The 25,220-nt window shown below is 42.8% G+C and overlaps 2 protein-coding genes across 2 annotated transcripts; both read right to left on the reverse strand.

Moving 5' to 3' along the window:
- Window positions 1-975: 975 nt before the first annotated feature.
- Window positions 976-15,328, reverse strand: LOC147196510 (uncharacterized). Its single transcript, XM_086127807.1, has 11 exons — window positions 15,219-15,328; window positions 13,090-13,173; window positions 12,482-13,015; window positions 11,648-11,752; window positions 11,163-11,573; window positions 10,109-10,362; window positions 7,460-7,592; window positions 5,630-5,977; window positions 5,546-5,563; window positions 4,275-4,381; window positions 976-3,676 (listed from the first exon to the last, which is right to left on the reverse strand). Exons 2-11 carry the CDS (start codon window positions 13,130-13,132, stop codon window positions 3,647-3,649), a joined length of 1,983 nt encoding a protein of 660 aa, XP_085983933.1. The 5' UTR covers window positions 13,133-13,173; window positions 15,219-15,328; the 3' UTR covers window positions 976-3,646.
- slc2a1c (solute carrier family 2 member 1c) lies at window positions 14,446-24,365 on the reverse strand. The gene is made up of 11 exons (XM_086126766.1): window positions 22,392-24,365; window positions 20,732-20,802; window positions 19,790-19,888; window positions 19,563-19,723; window positions 19,170-19,410; window positions 18,933-19,095; window positions 17,586-17,770; window positions 16,689-16,790; window positions 16,516-16,617; window positions 15,764-15,967; window positions 14,446-15,669 (listed from the first exon to the last, which is right to left on the reverse strand). The coding sequence occupies exons 2-11, from the start codon at window positions 20,744-20,746 to the stop codon at window positions 15,490-15,492; spliced, it is 1,452 nt and encodes a 483-aa protein (XP_085982892.1). The 5' UTR covers window positions 20,747-20,802; window positions 22,392-24,365; the 3' UTR covers window positions 14,446-15,489.
- Window positions 24,366-25,220: the final 855 nt, after the last annotated feature.

Raw genomic sequence — 25,220 nt, forward strand, 5'->3', positions numbered from 1 at the left:
TTTGAGCAATTTAGTGACATCCACGTTTATGTTCAAATTATGCGGGTGACAGATTTGTCTCGTCAATCGCTTGAAACATAACATATACCAGATTAAAATAATGATCACATTCGCCTCCATTATGATGCTGTTTCGCTTGTCAGCTGTTACCTTTTGTTGCACTTTATATCCAAATTAAGTCAAAATTTTGAGTTTATAAAATACAAACTTTCTTTAAACTAATGTTTAATTGAATAATGCATTATTGTGATTATTATTTATAATTATCATTATTATTATTGGCAACCACTTCTGCTGGTGTACCATTAGCCATAATGCTAAACACGTTGGTCCAGTATCAACGCCGCCGCTCCGACGGCCATCTTGATCCAGTTTGAAGGTTGCACTCTGCTGCACTTGGAGCCACAATGGTGGACAAGGTGGTCCGGCTTCACCTGCTCCCGTCCAGAATGAGCCGCCCTGGCGGCCATGTTGGTCCGCTGCCCTCAGCTACACTATGAGCTATCATGGCAGATACGTTAGTCCACTTTTGCGTAGAAAGGTGACGCGACGATTATATTACTCGGTGAAGAAACACTTTTATGTACTGCAATTATCGTGTTTTTTCTTTTTAGATTATCGTATTGGTATTGCATCACGCTTGGTCAACTTGCACAAATGAAGGCAGGTTGCGGTGAAGCACGTTGGTCTTTTATGACGTGTACCAAATTAAGCGTAAAAAAGTTGTACAATGGTTGACGTCTCATTCTGAAAGAGTGACTCGGTATTGACGGCCAATGACGTCAGGAGCTGCGGTGTCTACTTTTTTCAAAGATATTCCTGAAATCATTTCTGAATTTATTTTTATTGTTTGAAACAATAAAAATAAAGTCAGTCTTAACAGTGCGTTCATAAAATGAGCTATTGACAAGTGGAAAAATGGGGGACACAATTCATTTCTGTGACAATTCTTATATAAAAACCTCACAATAAATGTTCATCAAAGCTTCAGATTTATTTGCGACCAATTTAAGAGGACAGTTATTTTTTTCATATGATAGTACTTAGTTTGCCAAACAAAAATCATAAACGTGTTATTCGTTTCTTTCCAGATGGAATTACAAATATAAAAAGAGCGACAAATCTGGAAATACATTCTTTGAAGGCAGAGGTTCAAAATAACATGTTTTTTAATGTTGTTGTCGTTGTTGCTGCTCTTTGAAATTCTTACGGACATGAACACTGAATTACCTAACTAATTTTAATAGCAATATGGAATATGGATTTAACATTTGATTGAAACACAGAATTTTATATTAATGTAACCCAGAAGCATCGGAGAATTTCTTTTTCGGTTTATCTCACAGATCTTTAGTTAAACTTCAAAGGAGTCCAGTTGCAAAGGTCTTCCCAAAGCAAATCTCCATATTAAAGGTATTGAAATTAATCGATTGAAAGCCAATCCCATATAAAAATGAATCAACAACTGTTTCAATTATTTAGTCATCTTTCAGTCTCTCGACAGGAATTAGTATGATTTCTTTAGTCCTTGGAAGCAGACTGATCATCTTTTGCGTTTGATTTGCAAACATCTGCTTTTACTTTGAAAAACAATGACCCAACCAGTAACTGAATCACTTTCATTTTCAGGCCTACATTTCAGTATAAATTGTATTTTGATGCCTACAAAAAAAAAAAAAAAAAAAGCTTGGCAACTTTCACTTTTTCGTGAATCATGCACGTGCATATCATGCGTAGCTGCGCCGGAGGCAGGTTAGACCCAGTGCTGGTAAATTTCGCAGATGAGCACAGGCCGACTGTCTACTCTTGGAACTTTTGAAGAAGCCAACTGTGACATCGACCCGGCAAATCTTTTCCACAGAACAAACTGTTTGATTGGCTCATTATGGTTATATGATCACATTAAGGCCGACCAGAGTACACGAGGTGCACGCACAGTGTGTGACATTGGCTTATGTCGAAAAAAATAATGTGTGACAGCGCACATATTTCATCATTACTTTAAGAGCAATCGATCACGGGTATGCATGACATCTTGGTTTGGATCTGGACCACGGTCCACCATTTTAAGATATGTTTTTAATGTTATGTGTTGTTTATTATTTTATGTTAACTTTTTTTTAAGCGCTTTGTTGCAGCTGTAGCTGTTGTGAAAGCGCTATATAAATCAGGATGTATTGTATTGTATTGTACACTGGCTATATGATGTTCGATTTTTAAGAATACCGGTACTACTGCAGTACTGCATCATTAGCTTGCTTGGTCACAATACTGTTGATGACACATAGTTCACTTGACATATCATGACCAAAACTAAAGGATTGCAGCACTTGAAATAGAAAGATATTGTACTGCATCAAAGGCTTTGTAAAGCAAGAAACAATTTTAAAACATGAAGGGATGAAGTGGTAATGTAAGAACAAGTACGATGTGACAGTTGGACATAAATTCTGTTAAGATTTTGGCTAGAAATTATTTATTTCCGACCTTTTCGCATATGAGATGATTCTCTAATCCATATTTAAGAGTAGTACCGGTAATTGAGCTGCAATTTTTTTTGCATCAGTGATCCGCACTGTTTTGTCATGAACAAATAAGTCCACTAGGTGGCGCCTCAGGACAGTACAGCAGCCAATCCTCGTGAGCGAGGAGGGACGTTTCCTGCGTTGGCCACTAGATGGCTGCAAAAATAAGAACTCGATGAGGAAATCCGTCTTTGCACTCATCTCATCGAAATAAATCAACAGGAAACGGGTCGAAACGTGTGTTGAATTCAGATGTCATGTCATTTAATACAGTACAGATTGTTTGAACAAAAGTAATTCGATCTAATACTTATTTTAGATTTTTTTTAAATACACCTGTGCAAGTAAGAAATATTTCATTTTATTAAATGCTTGTTTTATGCATAGCACTTCGCCACAGCTGCAGTTGTTGATTAAGTTGTTCTAAGAATAACGATTATATGTATTTGTTCTGAAAATCAATATCTTTGAACTGATAAAAGCAATAAACTGACCCCCCTCCAAAAAATGTCAATTCAAATGCTTTATGATGGAAACTTTTGTGTCACTATATCCTTGTTAAGTTTACATTACAGTAAATGATAGTATATACATATTTTTTTATGGCTGTCTATGTTTTAATTTCTGATCATTTTCATTCTCTCACAATGGAGAGCTAAACTAAAAAAGAGCAACAACAAGTCAATATCAAGTGTTAAACATGATTTGGATTCATGACTTTATATTATATTGTTGTTTTTAAATAGATTCTTTTGAACTCATACCACGCGTGGCAATGAATTGATGAACTATGCAACCAGGGGCAAATAAGAACACAACTATTTACAAGCTCATGTGTAAGTAGAGTACAATATGGCACGTTGCTGAGAGGTGCGTGCAGGTGCAGCATGCAAACGCCGGAGGTTGTGGTGAAGTGGAAAGTTTTTGCTTTGTCGTTTCCCAGCGCGATGAGCAACCGTGACCACATTCTGTCTACTTCATCAACCTTATTTGACTCAACAAGAACAAGAACAACTGTTAACTTTTCAAAATAACAGCGCCTCGATTTTGAGCTATAAAACACAAAACAGCCTTGATGCGTTGTTTTTTTTCTCGCACTAAGCTCCTTTATGGCAAGTCAACTATGAATGGCTGCGTTTTGCAGATCGACCCTGAAACAAAGAAAAAAAAAAGCAGTTTAATTGACTTAGTCGGCAGTCTCTGCACACACGCCATATGGGGGGAAAAAATGGTGATAGACATTGCCTACCAAATTTCAGGCTGCAAAGTATAAGTTGCTTTGGGGTGCTGGATTAAAAAAAAAAAAACATTCTACTGTAATTCATTTGACTGATGAAAATCTAGGATGATTCTAATGGGTACTTCTGAAAAAATCACTTGGAACATAAATGGCAGACTTTTTGTGTCTTTTCAGGCATGGCTTAACTTTTTGTGGGTTTACTCGTGATAGACAAATTTCAGGTTCCGAAGTGAAAACTGGTTTTGGGGAGCAATTTTTTTTGTTGTTTTTAATTAGAGCCGAACCAAATAGCAATTTCAAACCAAAACGTCAGGCTTCCCGTTTCTTCGTGAGACTTTATTGTGAGTCTACTCACGATGTCAACCAAATTTCGTGTCGCAAAGTGAAACTGGATTTGTGGGATGATATAAAAAAAAAAAAATAACCGAATACATCTGGAGGCTTCTAAACTGCTTGCTTCAAACAAAATGGCAGACCTTCCGCGTCTTTCGGAGTTTCGCAGTACCAACCTGACGTCTCCACAGCAAGAAGCCGACGAAAGCTGCGTAGACGCTGCCCTTGACCAAGAGGACGGCGTACGACAGCTTGGCACTCTGCGCCAGCTTCAAATATCTCGCTGCACGCAAACATCAACACGTTTTAGTCATAGTCATGATATTTTTAAAACAATAGCTAAGACGACAGGAGACTTCCAGAAAAGTAACGAGAGATGACCTGAAAAGGAAATAATGCCCAATAATTGTTTGTAAGATAATAATACATACAGTGGTACCTCGACTTATGAAATTAATATGTTCAGGAAGAAATTTCTGAACTAGAAAATGTTGTAAGTAGAGACGCGTTTTGCATGTAAATGTCCTAATCTGTTCCAAGCCCGACCCAAATTCAGATATAAATGTTTCCTAAAGCATAAAAATGCATCAAAATATGTGAAAACATATACATACATGTTACAATTCGATTATTGCTCAATAAATGAGAGTTGCGCATAATGTAAAAAACAAGGAATAGCGTAAAGAATGAAAATGATGGTCATTTAACTTTTAACTGCGTCCGCATCGTTTTTTGCCCTCTTTAGTCCATGTTCTCTCTCAGAAGTGTTTTTTCCCCCTGGCGTTTTGTCAAGAACTGATCCAAGGACGTTTGCTTTTGTCGGTTTTTAACAATCCTTCGAAAATGTCCAAGGCAAACATCAGCATTGTGACCTATCGTCCGACCGGTGAACACTTTTTCCGGGTGATTCACATTTACGTAAAACTATCGGAATACCTCATAGCCCGAGGGGCGAATGACCCACATGCTGGATAGTCACATGTCTATCTATTGATCTGTCTTTACACAGACTCGTACGGTAGAGGTCTCTCTTAGCCAATGGGATGCCAGGACGATGTCGGTAATAGCCAATGGCAGGGCAGCTACAAGTGTGTTGCGTTCAGGAAACTCGGAGCTTTCGTATCTTGACATTTCTTTCGTAACAGGAGGCAATATTTTCCCGTTCCCGTTGAGGCGTTTCGTAACTTGGAAAATGTCGTAGAAAGAGATGTTCGTAAGTAGAGGTATCATTAAATAGTGATAAATAAGAATAAAATAACGTGTCAACATTAATCCAGCAAAATCTGTGGGTGGGGAGGATAAAACGAGTTTGCGTCTACTCTAAAGAGTTGTACAGGCACCATTGCAACAGAATAGCAATTTCTAAAAGTACATGGAAGTACATGGTGAATTCGCTTACATGCATGCATGCAATTATTCAAATATGACCAAAGGAATGTATATTTACCTCTCGACCACTTTTCACCTGATGAAAGACAAAAGTTGAGTTAATAAAGCATCTTTGGAGCCGGGCCTGCTCTTACCCTCTTACCTTCAATGCCGTACAATGTTTTCGAACGCTGGGTGACGTCTGGGCCGTCAAAGAAGCTGACTTGGCAGGTAAAGGTTCTGCCAGATGTAAACCACACGTCTGCCGCCACTTGCAACCTACTGGTCATCTTGTAGAAGGCGCCGTCCGGCAGGGCGGGGGAGTCCGTGGCCACGCCCGTTTTGACGGTTTCCCCGTCGACTTGCCAGGACATTTCCACGTGGTCCGGGAAGAAGCCCTTGGCGACGCACACGAGCGTCTTCTGAAGCTCCTCGTTGTCCTTGCTGCGACACTCCTTCGGCGAAGGCGGGAGCAAGGTGACCGTGGGCAGTGTGATGTCGCGATCCGGTTCTGGAGGACCCAAAACTCATTGATCACAACAAGCAGCCTGGTTTGGTTCACTTGCCGGTAGCGAAGAACTTGCCATTTTCAAGATTTGGAAAAAAATCTTGCCTTGAAGTCAGTTGCACTTTGCGACGTGACATGATGGTTATATTCCAACCACCCTCACAATAAGTGGAATCCGCGATATAGAAATAATCTATTAAATACAATACATCGTCATTCACATTGCATTTGATTGTAAGGTGTCCTTGAGTGTTTTGAAAGGTGCTTATAAATAAAATGTATTATTATTATTATTATTATTATTGCCTAAGCCATTTTGAAATGTTTTGGGAAAACAACTAAATATAATTTGAAAACACGAGTATTTTTTTTATTCCCTCTTTTGCTTACTTGTTCACCATCTGTGTGGCGTAACTATTTTGGTTGGGTAGAATCATCGAGAACAATAGAAGAAACGTAGCAAAATCAAACTTGATCGACATATCCGTCATAATTACACCCATTAAAAAAAGTCTCACCAAGCCATGCTCGCTCGACAGGTGACAAGAAGTCTGTTATTATTTTGAAGCGGACATTATCAGAACATTTTGGCACTTTCAACCATTGTTTCCTCCTAAAAAATTTAGCTATCAAATTCCAGTCATCGACAAATGGGTGACTCTAAATTTGGCTTTTTTTTTGTTGTTGGCCATTTATGTGGTGGTAGAAGCTGGTTGAAAAGTTTGGTTTCCAGCATTAAAGACCAAACTCCCAACAATTGACCCACAGCCTTGACGTGGATGAGAAACAGAATAAACTACAAACTTAAATTACCCTTTTTCAGAATGTTTTTTTTTGGGGGGGGGGGCGGTTCTGGTTAACATTTTAAGCGCGTTTTCACTTTTGGTAGCCAAACTCAACCCTTTAAGACACTCAGCTTTGGTTTGACCCTTTTTACCGTTTTAGTGAGTTTTTAATCAAACTTTAGTTTGGTGCGGTGAATTAACTTTGTGTTGATCGAAAATAGAAGCGAGTTCTCTTTCCAATGTGTAAAGGCTTTTTTGAACCCTACATTAATTCGAAAGAGAATTTCTGTTGGTTCACACATTTATTTATTTTTTGCTTGGTGCGCGCCTGAACATGGGATTTACAATAAACTGTGCTAACTTCAAATGAACTTCAAATATCTTCTTAAGCAGCGGCGTTCACTTCACACAAAAAAGACCAGAATGATACTGCTGCCAGACAAAATTGATCGACTATAGCACAGTGTTTCTGGAGCATTCCTAACTGTGATGAGTGTTGTCTTTACTCGAAGCTGCCCCCCCGTAACATTTTCCGCTAATTTCACACGAGAGTACCGGCCAGTTTTACGCACACTAACGCAGCAGTACAGTCGTTCCATTATCGACAGCAGGAAGAGCGCCTGCATTCATCATATCGACGAGGGACTGAATGCCTAAAAGAGAAGCGTTGACATTTTTCATCGTGTCGTTTTCCTCTTACCTAAAACGGTCAGTTTCGTTCCTGGTCCGAAGAACACTTCGGAGCCTCGGCACGTTGATATTACCCTGCTACTAAAACTCCTCCCAAGGCTAAACGTGGACTTTGAATGATGCCATTCATTAATTTTCCATGACTAGACTTTTTGTGACACGCTCTTATTCCCAGATTTAGCTCCTGAACTCGGACAATTGTAATCATTGCACATTAACAATTAAAAAAAAAAACAGCATTACTTACCTAGCACGCTTAGTATTGCTCCACTGTCAAAGCAAAGCTCCGAAGCTCTGGTGGCACAGTACTCGCGTGCCTTGCGCCAAATCGGCCAGGGCGGAAGCGAGTAAACGACGTTAGCTGCACTGGATTTTACACCCAATATTATGGATTGACTTTTAACCACTGGGATAACACGCGGTCAAATGAGCAACATCTTGTATGCCAAATATGCTCATGTTTTGCCCTCTTCAGAAAATCTTCGAAAGTTGAAACTTTCTTTTCGACACGTGTGCCCGATACCGAAAGCATGACGGCTTTCTACTTAAAAGCAGATGTATATACCTGAAACTGTAAGCCTGGTCCCTGGTCCAAAGAAAGCAGGCCGAATGTAGTACACGGCGATCCCACTCGAAGCCAAATGCTTCCTTCGCCCCCCGCCTAAAACTTAGTTAAAAGTTACACATCTTGCAGCAGCCATTTTGTCTCAGTCGAAACACTTTGAGCCCCTCGAGCTAGTTTCACTGAGCAGCATGACATTTGTGACACCTGCCTGATGATGCATGATTAAACCAACCCCACCCAAAAAAAACGCTCAAAAAGTACCTTACCTTTTACGTCCACACCACTCAAGTACCTAAAAAGGCTCCAAATTGGCAGGTGCAAAGCCGACTAGTCAGAGGATGAAAACACTTTAAAAGGGCCCAAAAAGAAGCGTTGCAAGGTCCACGTTTTGTTCATCTGCAAAAGCAAAACAAATGTCCCCAATCTGTACGGGCAAAAGTATAAAGCTGATTAAAAAAGGTAGATTTGTCACGCCGAGGTAAGGCAGGGAGGTTTTTGTACAGCCCCTCTACGAGCGTGTACCACTGTGTAACCCTGTACCCACAGTGTTAGCGCTTTGCACAAAAACAGAGCGTGTTCTAGCCCACCTTTCTGCAGCCACAAAACAGATCATATCTCGGCGCCTCATCTGGAGATGCGTGAGAGCGTCGAGTCGGGTCACGCCCGCCTGTAAAGAAGCTCAGAAACCTTCCAAAGTGGGTTCATTCCATGCCGTATCACTCAGCGGATTTTGATTTGAATGAAATTTGCTGCACTTGTTGAGCGTTATAACACATCGCAAAGTCAAAAATGTTTGTTCAATTGAAGCTTGACAGCTGCAGCCCACTGAATTTTGGACAAAAAATTCCTTTGAAACCCTTAAATACTACTCGGTCCTTTTTCACAAAAGAGTGGTTGTTGGAAATGGAATTCAACAAACTAAAATATGCACACATCTTCCAAATCATTGCAAATTAGGAATGAAGCTCGCATAGGTTTTCGGAAGCATCAAAGACAACTAAAAAATCTTCACTGAACCAATCATTCACGTTTTTTTAAACACCAAAGATGATTTGGAGTGCACAATGAAACAAACTGTTGTTTGGAAACCCTCAAAGAAAAGGCTTCCATTAGGCTAACGTACTTGATTTTTCACATTCAAAATCATTCAGTCAGAAGCTAACGTCTTTCGGTTTGTGTTGAAAGCAACAAACGGTCCTACTTTGTACAATTTTGAGTGTTCAATGACCTTTGGTGGCCGATTTTGTGAACTTTAAAAGACCGTCTTCAATCTTGGTAGTCCATCAGAGACAAAACTCTTTTAATGGAGCTAGCTTGGAAACATGCGTGAGCACTGCAGGACGGAGTTACTTATCCATGGAATTTATTTCAATGTGTTTTTTTTTTTAAACCACCGTGATTGTCCTGTAAAACGAATAACGGGAGTCCACTGTATTTGATTAACACAACTTTGGGGTTTCAAAGACCATTTAGAGAGAGAGAGGGAGAGAGAGAGCAAATGGGCGCGTCCCACAGCAGCACCACTTCGCCCTTTGTTTACTCCGCCTCAATACCGATTAATTGTCTCATCATATGACGCATCGGTTGCGCGACGATAGCTGGCCAGGAGCTAGCTGGGGGCTAACGGCGGCTCCACCGTCAGAGCATAAAATGAGGGCCGCCTTCTATGCCACCAACACAAGTCCCACTCGGAAGGCAGCACTGATGAATGACAATTACTGTACAGTATAAGGTTTTCTAATCAAAGGTTTAAACCCTACTTGGCGGTTTTCCACTTATCATGGCTGGTTCTGGTCCCTATTAACCGTGATAAGTGAAGGATCACTGTTGTGTCCATTTTACAAAAGCAATCGTGAAACTAATGCAGATTCCAACTGGCAAGACCCGTGTGTTGTTCATAAACCAAGAAGTGCTCCCAAAAAGACAGTTGGACAACACTTCGGCCTTGGAGGAGGTTTGCGCTCTCCTGACTGACATGCTCGCTGCGTTTAAAGCGCCTGCTGACTGACTAGGGTTTTGAGAGCACCTCTCCATCTTCCCGTGTCACCGTGTGCTGGTTGCGCAAAAGTACACACCTGTGTCTGACGCCCTGACAGAGCCAATGCTGAGAGAGCCTCTCTGCGTGTCCGCACGGCTTATTTCCAGCCGAGTGTCGTTCCGCTCGTAGAAAGGCTCGTTGCCCACGTGGCTGAACCCGACCAGCTCGATGGGCCGGCGACCTTTGCTCTGGCGGTACCACAGCATGATGTCCTGCCTTTTGTCGTCATGGCTGCACTTGAAGTCCACCAGGGATGCCACGTGGACTATTTTGGGCCCCGGCAGATCAAAGCGTATGCCCGTCAATCGAACTGTGGGTCAAACACCGTGTCAGCTACTTATTGAACTGGAGCAATTAGTCGTCTTTGACAATTGGGTTACTTGGAAGCGAGATGAGAAGAAGTCCAATCAGGGCGGTGGACATGGTGGTGGTGTCGATTGGAGGAATTTGGACGAGACACCACCAGCGGTTCGATTGAGTCACGGTCTGAAAATAGCTCATTCGAACACTGGACACCACTTCATCATTCACACTGTCCTTGAGAGTTTGGGGCGAATCCATCGCTGCTGTGTGCTTTGCCGCCCCCTGTTGGTGGAGGCCGATCAAGACCATTTTGATCGTTCAGCGGAACCTCAATCTTCGTGGAGATGAAGCAAGCGAATAGCAGAAATTTCACAGATGAAAATCTTGAGAGCGGTGCCGCCTTGAGATACGAATTTAATTTGGTCCCGGTGGCCAGAGACTCGTGTCTCAAATCACCTTTTTCCATTGTAATGAATGGAAATGCCATTCATTTATACAGGTGCCACGATTAATCGATGAATTGGCAACTTATCAATGATCACATTAATCGCCAATTATTTTTTGATAACTGATTACACCCCCCCCCCCCCAAAATGGAATCATCGTTATTTTCAAAGGTAATGTTTGTCGTATGACTTTGAGATTATATACTGGAAACAAATACTTTGCGGTTCAACAACATACTTGGCCGATGAAGATGATTCCGTTTCCCGTCACCTGTCAGTTTGTTTCGATTGACTTGGTTGTGCTTTTGTATGCTGCGTTGAGATGCCGTTTTGCCTTTGTGAAACCAACATGAGACTTAACAATGCCTGCGGCGGAGCCCGATGCCCCAGATGTTGGTTTTGATATTAAAACCCAGATAAGCGAGGGTTGCCTGTTTTGTGACGGCTGGAGGGCCAAGATGCAGCACCGTGCTTGCTGCGCAGAAGTACACCGCGCTGTCATTGATGCGCAAGTCGGTGATGATCAGGTTGGACCGTTGGTTGCCGTCTCCGCTAAAGGAAAACTTCCCTTTCCAGTGGTCCTCGACCGCAAGGAACTTTTCATTGAGGTAGCCTAAAAGCTCCATAGCGCCACCTCGATCTTGTTTGTACCAAAGGATAACGTCGTAACCCATGATGCCGTGCGAGCAGCTCAGTTCATTGGTGTCGTCCGTGACTTTCTTCATGAGGTACGGCGGCGTTTGGTGCACCTTTAGAGCGTCCGATGCCGCTGCTGTGGGAAAAGCACACACGGGGTGTTAAAGCCACGCTGTGTAGTTTTTCTTCCGGATGTTCCTGATTCCTTACCCGTGGTCTGCAGCAGGATGAGGACGAGCACCGTAGCGATCATAATCGTTTGGACTGTGAGAGCTCCACTTTGCAGGTCCGGTTCTTCAAGATGCAGTCGGATTTCTGGAAGAGGTGAGACAGATTTCCATTTATCAAGACGAACGGTATACCCAGAATGCTTCTTGACTTTTGAGATGTTTACCGCCCTACTTTTGGTGTATGACGTACTATCACGACAGTCACACGTTGACTACTAAGCGAACTAAATTTCCCACAGCACTGATTGGACTAGCAATGTCATGTGATCATCTGCAGCCAGTGATGGCCAAGCGGGTGTGTCATAACTAATTAACATGTTGAGTCGCCTTATGGCAGAGGCTCTGTGGAACCCCTGAGACAGACTCACCGAACCCCTGGGGTTCGATCGAACCCAGGTGAAGAACCACTGTTCTAGATGTTTGAAGATACATGCAAAGACGGGGAACTATCTACTACGAAATTGTCGAGGCATAGTTTTAAACAATTTTTCACTACTTCAGTTTTCCTATTTTTTTTTGGGGGGGGGGGGGATAAAACGTGACACACTTTAGAGTCTGGCATAAGTCCCGCTATTCCTGGGCCAATTTCTACCACAACAGCTTGTAGTTAGCTAGCTAGCCATCCACACACTTTGACAATGACGTCAGCAGAATAGTTCAATCTTCATGAATTAGAAATCCACAAAGTGTAACTCTCGGAGATTCATGTTTAGTGGAACAATAAACTTTGGTTTGAAGTGGCAACAAAAAGCTTGAAGCCTCTGTTTTTGTGATTATACACTGGAAACAAATACTTTGCGGTTCAACAACATACTTGGCCGATGAAGATGATTCCGTTTCCCGTCACCTGTCAGTTTGTTTCGATTGACTTGGTTGTGCTTTTGTATGCTGCGTTGAGATGCCGTTTTGCCTTTGTGAAACCAACATGAGACTTGACAATGCCTGCGGCGGAGCCCGATGCCACAGGTGTCGGTTTTGATATTAAAACCCAGATAAGCGAGGGTTGCCTTTTTTGTGACGGCTGGAGGGCCAAGATGCAGCACCGTGCTTGCTGCGCAGAAGTATACTGCGCTATCATTGATGCGCAAGTCGGTGATGATCAGGTTGGACCGTTGGCGGGCGTCTCCGCTAAAGGAAAACTTCCCTTTCCAGTGGTCCTCGACCACAGGGAACTTTTGATTGAGGTAGCCCAAAAGCTCCATAGCACCATCTCGATATTGTTTGTACCAAAGGATAACGTCGTAATCCGTGATGCTGTGCGAGCAGCTCAGTTCATTGGTGTCGTCCGTGACTTTCTTCATGAGGTACGGCGGTGTTTGGTGCACCGTTACAGCGTCTGATGCCACTGCTGTGGGAAAAGCACACACAGGGTGTTAAAGCCACGCCGTGTGGTTTTTCTCCCGGATGTTCCTGATTCCTCACCCGTGGTCTGCAGCAGGATGAGGATGAGCACCATCGCGATCATGTTCGTTGGGATTGTGAGCGCTCCACTTTGCCGGTCCGGTTCTTGAAGATGCAGTTGGATTTCCGGAAGAGGTGAGACAGATTTCCATTTATCAAGACGAACGGTATACCCAGAATGCTCCTTGACTTTTGAGATGTTTACTGCCCTACTTTTGGTGTAAAACGGTCATTCTCAAAATGTGGTACACGGGCACCCACTAGTGGTAGGTGAAAGAATCACTGAAAGTTTTTGTTGGGTGGTGTTAAATTTCTTAAATTTGTTTATTTTTGAACGACTGTTTGTTTTAAAACCTTTATTAAAGTACAGGTGTTAGTCAAATTCTGGGCAATACATTTTAATGACCCTTTAGTGTCTCAATATATTATCGATGTTGGAAGATACATGCAAAGATGTGTACTACTCCTTTGAACATATAGTTGTGATGACCATTCTCTTTTCCTGTTTTACAATTTTATTTGTCTTCACTTTTGCCAATTTATTGCTGTATTGTATATTTTATATGTTCAATAAACTATAAATAACAACAACAAATTGTCAAGGCATAGTTTTAAACAAATTTTCACTATTTTAGTTTTACAATTTGGGGGGGGGGGGGGGGGTAATAAAACGTGATACACTTTCGAATCTGGCATAAGTCCCGCTATTCCTGGGCCGATTTCTACCACTACAGCGTATAGTTAGCTAGCTAGCCATGCACACACCTTGACAATGACGTCTGCAGAACAGTTCAATCTTTAGGGTTATAGAACCGTCACTATTTAACATCAGGCGTAAGCTAGCGGACGGAAGGCTAAGGTGCGTGGTTGTTTGAAATATACAAAGTGTAATGCTCGTAGATTCATGTTTAGTGGAACAATAAACTTTGGTTTGAAGTGGCAACAAACAGCTTTGTAGCTCAACAAAAGCAGGCCTCTGTTTTTGAAGAACTTCACGTTTCGCCCATGTGCTGCCAATTGTTGACTTCACTGCCATCGTATGGCGCTTGCAAATGAATCAAAGCAAAAAAAACCCCAAAAAGTCAGAACTCGTACGTTGTTTTGAACTTTTCACATCTGACACAAAACTAACTTCATTTCAAACGCCAACTTTCTGGCTTGAAGAAACACTGAAAGAAATTAAGAAAAGAAATGGGTGGATTTTTCTGCTTAAAACAATATTAATCAAAACAGCGTGTTTAGTGGGGCCGCGTAGAACATAATGCAAATAAAATTTGGAAGATGATTTCCCCTTTAAAGCAAGTGATTCTCAAAGTGTGGCCTATGGGCTCCCTCTCGTGGTTTCCGAAAGAATCAAGTACCAATTCTCAACTCTAATTCTGTTGAACTATTTTATTTTTAAACATTGACAGTATTAAGAGACAACATTTACTCAACTTTTGTGTGAAATACATTCTAATTGAGTCACTTGAGTGCCCTTTTCTTGTTTTTTCATTTTCCACTATTTAAGTGCAGTGTTCATGTTCGTGAGATCAAATTTGTGTATCTGTTAATTACTGTCCAGCGTTATCTAAAATCTGACGCTAATTGAAGTTCCTCATTTCAATTTAATCATGCTCCCTTTCTTTAATCATACTTTGGGTGTAATACGAATTGATGTTTGTAGATTTTGCATATATCGTTGTTCCCATTTCATCCATTGGCTAATATACCAGTTATTGGTCAATAGAGCAGATACCACCTTTATTTTATTCATTTATTTTTTAGCCCAAGTATTCATAAGTATTGCCCCTGGCCCCGAATTTCCATACTAGTCAGACTCCACTTGTGACGCTTCAGAACCAAATAAAGAGACACTTCTTTGTGTCACTTTGTTGTTTCCCTTCTTTGCCTTCCTCATTTCAGTGTCTCTTTCCTACTTTTTGTCATCCATTCATCATTGACACGTTAAACCCATCCAAAATGTTTTGTCGTGCCGCGCCATCTGTTAAAGATTCAAAGGCTAAACATGTCATCAGTTCTTCTCGTCACATTATTCTGCAATGTCATTGTCATTTTTTTTTAAATCAGTGCTTTGCGCTGCCTAATTGATTTTTGTTTGGGGCAAACCAAGCTCTTGGGTGCTCCAAAAAGATTTCAAAACTACCTACCTATGAGTGTCGCATGGTGTTTTCAAGCGCTTACTTCTGCCCACCAGGTGGCAATGTGTCCATGCTATTGAGATAAAGGAGCATGAAAGTCCCAGTTAGCGGTTTTTGAGTCTTTAATGAGTTCCTCGGTGCACCTCCTGGCTTCTCGTAGGTCCAGTGGAGCAGGGTGACATTTGGGGATAGTTGCAAAAACAACTGAGTCCACCTGTGGTGAGACGCCCATTTTTTTCCCCCGACCATACGTAGACATACTGTACACCAACGGTTCGCTTTAGGGGAAGGTGTTGAATCCATTCTTATTGTGCATAGGGAGGTTTTCCGCCCCCCGGAACTCCTCGGCGATCTCGTCGAAAGTTCGGCCCTTGGTCTCGGGAACCCGAAACCAGGTGAAGGCAAAGCCCATCAGAGCCATGGCCATGAAGAGGAGGTAAGAGAAGCCGCCGATGACTTTCTGCGTGCAAAGAACAAACGCTCAAGTGGCCAAAAGGGACAAGAATCCCCCCCCCCCCCCCCCCCCCCCCAAGGGACGTGGACTGGACACTCACGTATATGGGAGGAAAGAGCAGCGCCAGGAGGAACTTCCCTCCCCAGTTGAGCATGCTGGCGAAGGCCATGCCGATGGACCTGCCGGGCTGGTCGAACAGCTCGCCCGCGATGAACCAGGAGATGGGGCCCGGCCCGAGCTCGTAGGCCGAGATCAGGGAGAACACCAGCAGGACCTGAAAGCTCCCCAGCTCGGGTACCGTTTGCTGCGCCGAGAAGGACACGAAACCAAAACTTTTTCGGTGGCTCACAGCCTACTTTTTTTTCAATTGGCGTGCGTCTCTCCAAATGTAGGAGACTGAACTAGTTCAGAATTGTCTATGTTGATGATAAAAGACAATTTCCTTTGTTGTGTGTTCACGAACACCCCCATAGAATTTATTTTGTGGTTTTCTTGCTAGCTTTTCTGTTTAGGTGCATTATTTTCGATTGTCTTGGTGCCATTGAAGGTACCATTAAGTTGCGTTGTTTTGGAGGGGGGTCTTTGAACGCCTCTCGAGCCGAACGAAGAAAATTTATATATAAAAGAGTATATTTATTTTGTCCAAATACACGCTCATTGGATACAGTTTTCTGTAAAATATCCGAAAACCAAAATAGTCACCTTATATCTACTGTAATAAATACGGTTTGGTTGTGCTGGACTGTATTTGATATATATATATTTTTTTTACCTTCATATTTGCTACACCCCTTGAGGGAAATGAAGGCAGTACACTGTGTAACCGTTTCATGAGCAAAGAGTGAAGCTTACCACCAGTGAATCGACGACGGTCAACAGGAGGTTGCACGTGGCGATAATGATGAAGCCCATCAGGAGCAGTCGCCGCCGCCCTGCCCTTTCCATCAGGAAGAACTGAAGGTGGAAAAAGAAGGTGATGAAAAGGAACCGGATGCTATTGTGGCGATGTGACAACGCGGACTCACTGCCACCAAAGTGAAGATCACGTTGACGGCGCCAACGCCCAGAGTCAGGTACTTGGCCTCCTCGAAATTAGCCTGGAACATTCTGGTGGAATAATTGATGATCTGCAACACGTAGTTTCAATTTAGGTTCTCAAAATAGGCGTTAGGGTTTCAAACAAAGGCTTGGGTTTGGGTTTTAAAAAAATAGTCTGGTTGTTACAAATTAGTCTGTCAAACTCAGGTGAAGGTTTTTTTTTGTTTTCTTTTGTTTTGTTTTTTTAAAGTGACCATATCAATTCAGGCTTGGTAGTTTGGGTTAAGGTTGCAAACAAGGCTTAGCGTTTAAAATTTGGCTTTCTGGTGTTTTCAAGTTAGGCTATCAAGCTTTTCAACCAAAAGTTTGGGTTGCAATTGAGGCTTTCTAGCATGATTCTAATTTATATAGAAAGGTTAGGGTTTCTAATTCTGGTTAGGGTTTCAAATAAACTTTAGATTGTAAATTAGGGTCATGGTTTCTGGCAAGGGTTAGGGTTTCAAACAAAGGCGAGGGTTCAAATTATGGTTTCTAGCCAGGGTTGGTGTTTTAAAAGTTACTGTGTCAGTTTTGGCTTTGAAGCTTGGGGTAGGGCTCCAAGTTCGGGTTTCAAGCTTGGGGTTAACGTTTCAGATCAGGTTTGGATTTGAAACTTGGGTTAGGGTTTCAAATTAGGGTTTCAGGGTTGATGTCTAAGACAAAAAGTTGAATTAATAAGGCTTTTCAACTTGGGTTAAGCTTCCAATTTAGAGTTTCCAGCCTAAGTTAGTTTCCAACTCATATTTTAAACTGCAATTAGGGTTTGAAATTAAGGTTTCAAACAACGGTTATGGTGTTTGATTGGTGTCAACTTGGAAGTGTTGTGCCTCATTTTTAGCGATTACCGCGTTGAATCCCGACAGCTGACTGCCCAAGTTGACGCAGAGGACGATGATGATCGGCTGCCTGTAGCTTCGCTTCCGGAAAAAATCCAAGACGCCGACGGACGCCTGAATATGCGCCGCCTCAGCTTTCATCTCCACCAGCTCGGCCTGCACCGGCTCGGGACATCCTCGCAGTCTGAGCAGGGCTGCGGGACGGTCACATTGGAATTAGCTACTCTGCCAGAATAAAGTCGACTGTTCGGTGTCCGGGTTTTGCGCTCTCGGGTACAACTTTTTGTGATGTACCCGACAGGGTTCACGATTGAATTGATTCGGTACAAGGAATTGATGTTTATGGTTGGAAAATTTAGATCAATGTTCCAAAAGGAAGAGGGGTGCTAGGACTGTGAATGCTTTCCGAAGTGCCGACTGACAATGAACCGTTAACGGTTCTTGTGAAGAAAAAACAACAACAACAACGTTGTGTTTTGTGTGCTTTTGTACTACCAGATTGTGTCGCGGCCCACACTGCAAATGGGTTTCAAACAAAGGCTGAGCTTTTAAACGAGGTTTATGGTTTTAAATGATAGAATTTCAAGAGGTAGTTACGGTTTCAAATCAGGAAAATGCTTTCGAGTTATGCTTGAAGCCAAGGTTAATGTTTCAAACAATGTTGAGGGTGTCAAGTTAGGGTTTCAAGCCTGGGTTGGGGTTTCAGATTAGGGTTGTGGTTTATTTCAAGTTATGGTTTCAAGACTGGGTTGGATTCGGTCCAAGGTTTCAAATTATGGGTGCAACCCAGTGGTAGGGTTTAAATCTGTGATTCACGATAAGGCAAGGGTTTCAAATTTGGGGTTCTAAAAATGGGTTGGGGTTTCAAGCAAAGGTTAGGGTTTCAAAATAGGATTATGGTTTCAATTCTGTGTTAGTGTTTCAAATTAGGGTTATTGGTTTAAATTGAGTGCTTCTAATGTTAGGGCTAATGTTAGGTGTTTTTCTTTTTAACTAGGGTTATGGTTTCAAATTATGGTTTCAAGCCTGCCTGAGTTAGGGTTTCAAACTAGAGTTAATGTTTCAAATTATGGCTCCAAGCCACAGGTAGGGCTTCAAATGAGGTTTTTCAAACTGGGTTTGGGCTTTTAAGTTTAAGGTTTGAAGCTAACCTTGAGAAATAGGTTAAACTGGGGTTATGGTTTCAAATATGCGTTCGGGTTCCCAACCAACAGTTAGGCGTTCAATATAGAGCTTCAAGCCCGGGTTACGGTTTCAAAATAGGGTGTGAAGAGTTTTAAATTTGATAAAATGATGGTATGAAGCTGGGTAAGGTTTTCAGGTGAAGAATAGGGCTAAAAGTTAGGGTTGTCCTACCAGCGTCAGCCTCGTCCTCCTGCCCCTTGTTGATGAGCAGGTAGCGAGGGCTCTCGGGGCAGAAAGGCATGACGAGGTACTGCACCAGCGCTGGGATCAGGGACAGGGACATCATCATGGGCCAAAGTTCTTTGGTGCCCAGCATGGTCTCCAGTCCCGACACCTGTCACGGGGCCAAGGAACCTTGAAGCCCTCGTTGAAATCTCTCCGGCAACGGCGCTTTGGCGTCTGCCTCACCATGCCGAGCAGGATTCCAGAAGCGTAGGCCACCTGGTTGAGGGTGGCGAAAGCGCCCCTCAGCAGGGTGGGCGACACCTCCTGGATGTACAGCGGGTTGAGGCTCATCACCAGGCCGCAGAAGAGACCGAAAAGCACCCTGCCCAGGATCAGAGTCTCAAAGGATTCGCTGACTTTGGACAACACCATCAGGGTTGTCCCTACCACCGACAGGCAGTTGACGATCAGGATGGAGTTACGTCTGGAGGGGCCAAGGCGGGGATTCAATTGACGTACCGGTATGTAGAACATCACATATAGACTCGCTTATTAGGGATGGCGTTTAAGTTCTTTTCACTGCCTTGGGAAATTGGCTCTCCTCCCCTCTGTGCAGCCTCAACTTTTCATCCTCACCGTCCAAAATTGTCGGCCACGAATTTGACACCCAGGCAGCCCAGTAGAGCTCCAAAGTCCTTGATGCTGACAGAGAGGGACCACAGGAGGGTGAGGCTCTCGCCTGGCATGGTTTCGTTATATCGATGCCTCCACGTCTGGTTGAAGAACTCCTCGATGATCTAAAAAGCAGGCAGGGTGTCATTTGTTCCAGAAAAGCCGTTCGCGAATCGGTGGTTCCGTTTTACCTTCGCGGGGGCGTTGACGTTCCCCGTGTGGTAGCCCACCTGCACAGAGCCCAAAATCGCCGCCACGACCGAGATCAGGACTAAGGCCGTCAGGTGGCACTGAAACAGACGTTAAAAAGGATGACGAGCATACGTCAGTCGATGAGCGCTACCAGCGCTGGTGTTCGGGTCTGGATTACGGTTTTGAATTGGGGTGTGAAGGAAGTGTTGAGGTTGCAATGCAAAGGTAGGGATTTCAATTTATGGATTCAAGACAGGGTTTCATGAAAATAGATAACTTCAAATTAGGGTTTATAGCATCGGTTAGGCCACAGGTGTCAAACTCAAGGCCCGGGGGGCCAGATCATTTCATGTGGCCCGCGAAAGCAAATCAAACATGTCAACTTCCATGATGCTTGCTAAAATCGCGACCAAAATGTAAAATTCTTATATGGAATAAATAAGAGAGATACAGTAGTGGGAGCATTTTCTTGTTACTAAACCCCTCATGACAGGAACTTAAAGAATAGTTGAATTAACCGTTTTTTTTAAATCGGCTTCCAGTCATAATGGCCTTCCTATGGAAATGGTACTCAAAATGTGGGCCACGATAAAAATGAGTGTGACACCCCTGGGTTAGGCTTCTTATCAAGGTTTCAACCCTGAGTTTGGGTTTCTCATCAGGTTTCAAAAGTGGGTTAGAGATTAAAATGAGGTTTTAGTGTTTGAGATGACAGTCAAATTGGGGTTTCAAGGCGGAGTTAAGGGTTGAGAACCACGGCCCCTGTTATGCACATAGTAGTGAAGTCCATGACAGTATGGACGGTCTTGGAGGTGAAAAGGTGGCGTCAAGTATTTTCGCACCGTGCGAACATGTTTACTCCTATTTACATCAAGGAAGTGTTAGTGTTCTGCTCTCACATGTTGAGAGGTGTGGCTGGAGAAGAGGACGACAACACAAACCTCCTGTGCGGCCATTTGTCAGCTTCGGATGAGGTTCGTCTCCCGCCGGGTGATCACAATGCATTTATCTACTGTGGAGGAACAAAGAATCAAACACAAGATGACCGTTGCCGTTGAAACGAGGTCCATCCAGCAGGGAACAAGCCTGGGGACCCCTGTGCAAGCAGACTGTAGCGACCAACTCTAACCCTGCTTTGAAACCTTGACCCACACTTGAGACGGAAAACAAGCCTACAGGACTAAACTTGGAACACCAAGTCCATCTTGAAAAACTAACTTTGGCCTGAAACATTACTTTGGTCCCAGGCCTGAAACCCTCATTTTAAATTCTAACCTTAGGTTAAAACCCCAAACAGTCTTGAATAACTAACCCAGTCTTAAAACACAAAACGCTGACCAGAAATCTTACCCCAGACTCGAGACCCCCACCACCTCAGTCAGTCTTAAACCAGTTACGTTGACCTGAAATCTGAACCTGGTCTTGAACCCCTACGTCAGTCACCTTAATCCAGTAAAGTAGGCCCGGCCGACGAAGCGAAACTTAAAACCTCACTTGTGCTAATGCTAAAGTCAATGGAGAATCCGATTTAAATGCTAACAGGAAATTAGCATCGACTTTGGTCATGCTCGTCCTTCAGATAAATATTCACACACAGACGATGTGGAACTACGTACACACAAAGTAAAAGAACACGACACAAAGGTGAAATTTTTACCCATCTGTGAAAAATTTGTTATATTAACGGAAATCCAATCGCAACTTCTGCTCTCCTCCAAACGCACAGGAACAGCTGGTATTTGTCTTTGTTTTTTCAATTGCAATGATTGTAATGTATTCTTAATCACATGACGTGCTGGACTTGACATCATCCAACAGTTTTCCAAAAGAACGGATAGAGCAAAGGTACAGTATGGCCTCTCTTCTATTTCACATTTTTTTATAAAATGCCTCACTCAACCTGACGCAAGCCTGTTCTGCGTATTAACAGAATAAGGTAATTATTTTATTTCCTCATTTGCTTAAGTAAATTTGTCCTCTCGGGCAGCAGTAGCAGCTAGCTTAAAAGCTATTTTCTCCTCCGAAGAGAAAGCTAACATTCGTTCGGGTTTGCAACCCATTACCGTGATTACAATGACGTAATAAAAAAATAAAGAGCCTTTGTTTAAAGAATATGGAGCAGAAAATCAGAAAAACTAAGTTAGATTTTTTTTTCCCAGTAAGAATACTGAAGCCAAAATATCTTCCGATTCTGGAATGAACCTTGAAATAGCATCCACGAAGATCCCAGGTTAGCCCAAAAGAATCGAGTTGTTCAAGTATAAAGTCTTCAAGTGCGGGGATGAACGGGCATGCAGCTGTGACGGTAGTTTGTGGAATTGTTGCGTTTTAGTCGCACAATAAATACTCAGTTTTGAAATGAATGAAAAATCGTTTCATTCATTGTGATTTCAATCTCAATCTAAAATAATCGTGATTATCCCTTTCAGGGACGGCGGTTACCACAGTAGACAGCTTATCATGTTATCTGGTTACAGGGTGCATGAAAGGGGTTATTATTGTTCTTTTCCCATAATGGCCCAGGAATTATAACCCAACATGGAAAAAAATGACTCATAGAAAGTGCTTAAAATAAAACACATGAATATTCCAGATACTCACCAGTGCTGCTGAAGAAAATCTTGTCCGAAGTAATCACAAGAGATGAAGTGTTTTTACGATGTTTCCACTCTATCATTTATCATCTCTGGCCCAATGGCATCCTCATCCCGTGCGATTCAAGTGCAAGAGTGTTCTTGGCTGAGGGCTCCAATCCTGGAACCGTGCGCACACACACACACACACAAGTATACAAAGACACATGCAAACACACACCTACCGGACCAGTTAGTCTCGTGATAAAGTCGCACGCAGTCGCTGAATTTGTGGCCAGCCTGAAAAAATAACAGCCGCGGGCCCCCTGCAAAGCTTGTCATGTAACGGCTGATCCGACACACGTTTTAGGGGCTGGCCCGGGAGCAGCTCACTTGTCCCGCTACGACTTTGGTGAAGCGTTTGCGGACGGATCCCTGAGGCCTTTTGGACACGTGCTAGGTCGTTTGGTTTTGCTGCATCGATGCGACGATGTCGACTACATGAGGATTATTCGTGACCGGTACCTTTCTAGGAAATGAAAACGCTGACATTGGAATGAGTGGAGTGAACACATTAGAGGCTAATGCTAATTAGCGAATGCTCGCTGTCAAATTTGGAGGTCTGGTCCCGACTTAAGGATGTGTAGTGAAAGCAAGTCAAATCAAAGGCAAAGCGCACAGGACATAAACGGGGAAGTACAGAAAAAAATACAGAAGAAATGAGAGCAGAAGCACAGACGACATATAAGGGGAAGCGCTATCGCAGTCTTGAAACCTTCCTTTCAAACCTTGAGTCAGATATATTCAGCATCATCCGTAACTATTTCTTTAAAAAGTGAAGAACGGTGTAAGCACAAACAGGCTTTGCGCTGTGGAGGCGCGTCTGGCACATGAACTTTGACCTCACCCAGGCCAAAGCAACTCCTTCACCCCTCTGGGGGCAGGTTCAAACCGACCCTGACCCCCAAGCGGCGTTAATGGTCCTTTCCAATTACTCTTTATGGCGTGTCATGTGGTTTTAAGTGTTTCAGTGCACACGAGGCCATCCCAGCTGACTTTGGGCGTCAGTAGTAAAAAAAACAAAAACAACCCCATAAACCATATTGGAAAAGCTGCTAAAAAGAAAAACAACAAAAATTGTACAACATAAAATAATATACAATATTAGCTTAACACTCACGGCTGTAAGATTTTTGAAAAATAGTTTGAAGCTTAAATTTTTTTTTCTCTGGTTGGAGGGTGTTAGCACAGACGTACATTAGCGACTTTGAAATTAGCGATTTTTGCACGTATTAAATTAGTGATTGAACATGATTTTGGGGTAGTGCTGTGTTGATGTACAACTGTATAAGATCGCAATATGAGGTACCAATTTGAACGATGCTGTTTGGGAACTCAAGCAAGATTGTGGTTTTTTTTTCTCAAATTAGCATATTCCAAAAAGTGCCAATTTTGGGAGATGCGAGAATTCCTCTGACCAGCGGCGATGTTTCTTGACCTGCTCCCTTTGTCAAGTGCCTGGAACTTCTGTTGTGAATTGACGCGAGATCAATAAAACGGACTCGACTTGACATCGGGTCACGAGCCCCAATTCCAGTCGCCACCTGTGAAATCCACACGGCGCGAGTGCATGTGTCACGACGAAACTCGTTTGAACTTCACACCGCGAGTCAAATGCGCCACATGTGTCCGCGGATGAGCCAGATGTGCTGCAGATGCCCCGCGGCTCCAATTTCATCGGTGAAATGAACTCACCCCCCCCAAAAGCCCGCCAACACGCGCCGACAACATCCACACCTTTGAGGGCTCATCTGTACATTGCATCGAAAACAGAGAGTGTCTTTGTCGTCAAGCTTTTTTTTTTTTCCCATCCCCGCGCACATGGAAGCTATTAGTGTTGATTGTGAGGGTGCACCTTTTAATTGCATGTCAGCTTCAAACAATAAAGACACCTGGTACCGCATGAGCAGACGGATACGGGTAGTAAGTCAAGATGCAAGTCCCGTATGGTCGATGTAATGGGGCAAAAATCTCTCCGATTTTTTTTTTTGTATTTGGAGGAGCCTTGGAATTGGCCAAAATTATTCTAAAACAGCCCCTTAAAACTAGAGGTACAACGATTAATGGACAATTAATCGCTGATCAAATTAATCATTAGTCCAATTTTTCAATGAAGAGATAGAAATTAAATTTTTTTGGGCGATTAATCGACAAAATAATCCACAGGTTAATCAATGATTAAATTGATGTCAGATTGCCAGCGGCTTTTCCTGCATGGCTTTGTGAGATTTTATTTTATTTTTTGTGGATTTACTCATCAATAGACATGTTGTCTAGGGACTGACCATAATAGTAGATTTGAGTGTTTCTGGGCATGTTTTCTTGAAAATTTTTGGTGGGTCAACTCATAGACATGCCGACCAAATTGTATGTTGCTAAGGTAAACGGACTAGCTAGCAAATGTCAAAATGTTGGCTTCTAACCAAAACGGCAGTCTTCTTGTGTCTTATCGGGCATGTCTGCCGGAGACGTTCCCCCCCCCCCCCCCCCCCCCCCCCGAGTCTACTCGTGATAGACAAGCCTGCCAAATTCCATGTTCACAAGAGAAACTGGCTTCAGGGCACGTCTTTTCGCTTTTAAACATTCTAGCAAGGTGCTACAGGCTATTTTGTATGGGTTTATCATGATGCCTGCAAAATTTGTTGTTTTCCGAGTCTGGGAAAACCCTCAAAATTTGTTTTTTTCATTTTGGGCTTCCGGCATCATATTATACTCATACACAAAACAATGGATAGGATCACTTCGGAGCACAACTTATTATAAAGAAATGCAGGAAAACAATCAACATGTTGACTTT

Source organism: Hippocampus guttulatus, chromosome 13 (genome assembly GCF_054856545.1).
Source record: "Hippocampus guttulatus isolate MCC_2025c chromosome 13, RoL_Hgut_1.0, whole genome shotgun sequence".
Lineage (NCBI taxonomy): Eukaryota > Metazoa > Chordata > Actinopteri > Syngnathiformes > Syngnathidae > Hippocampus > Hippocampus guttulatus.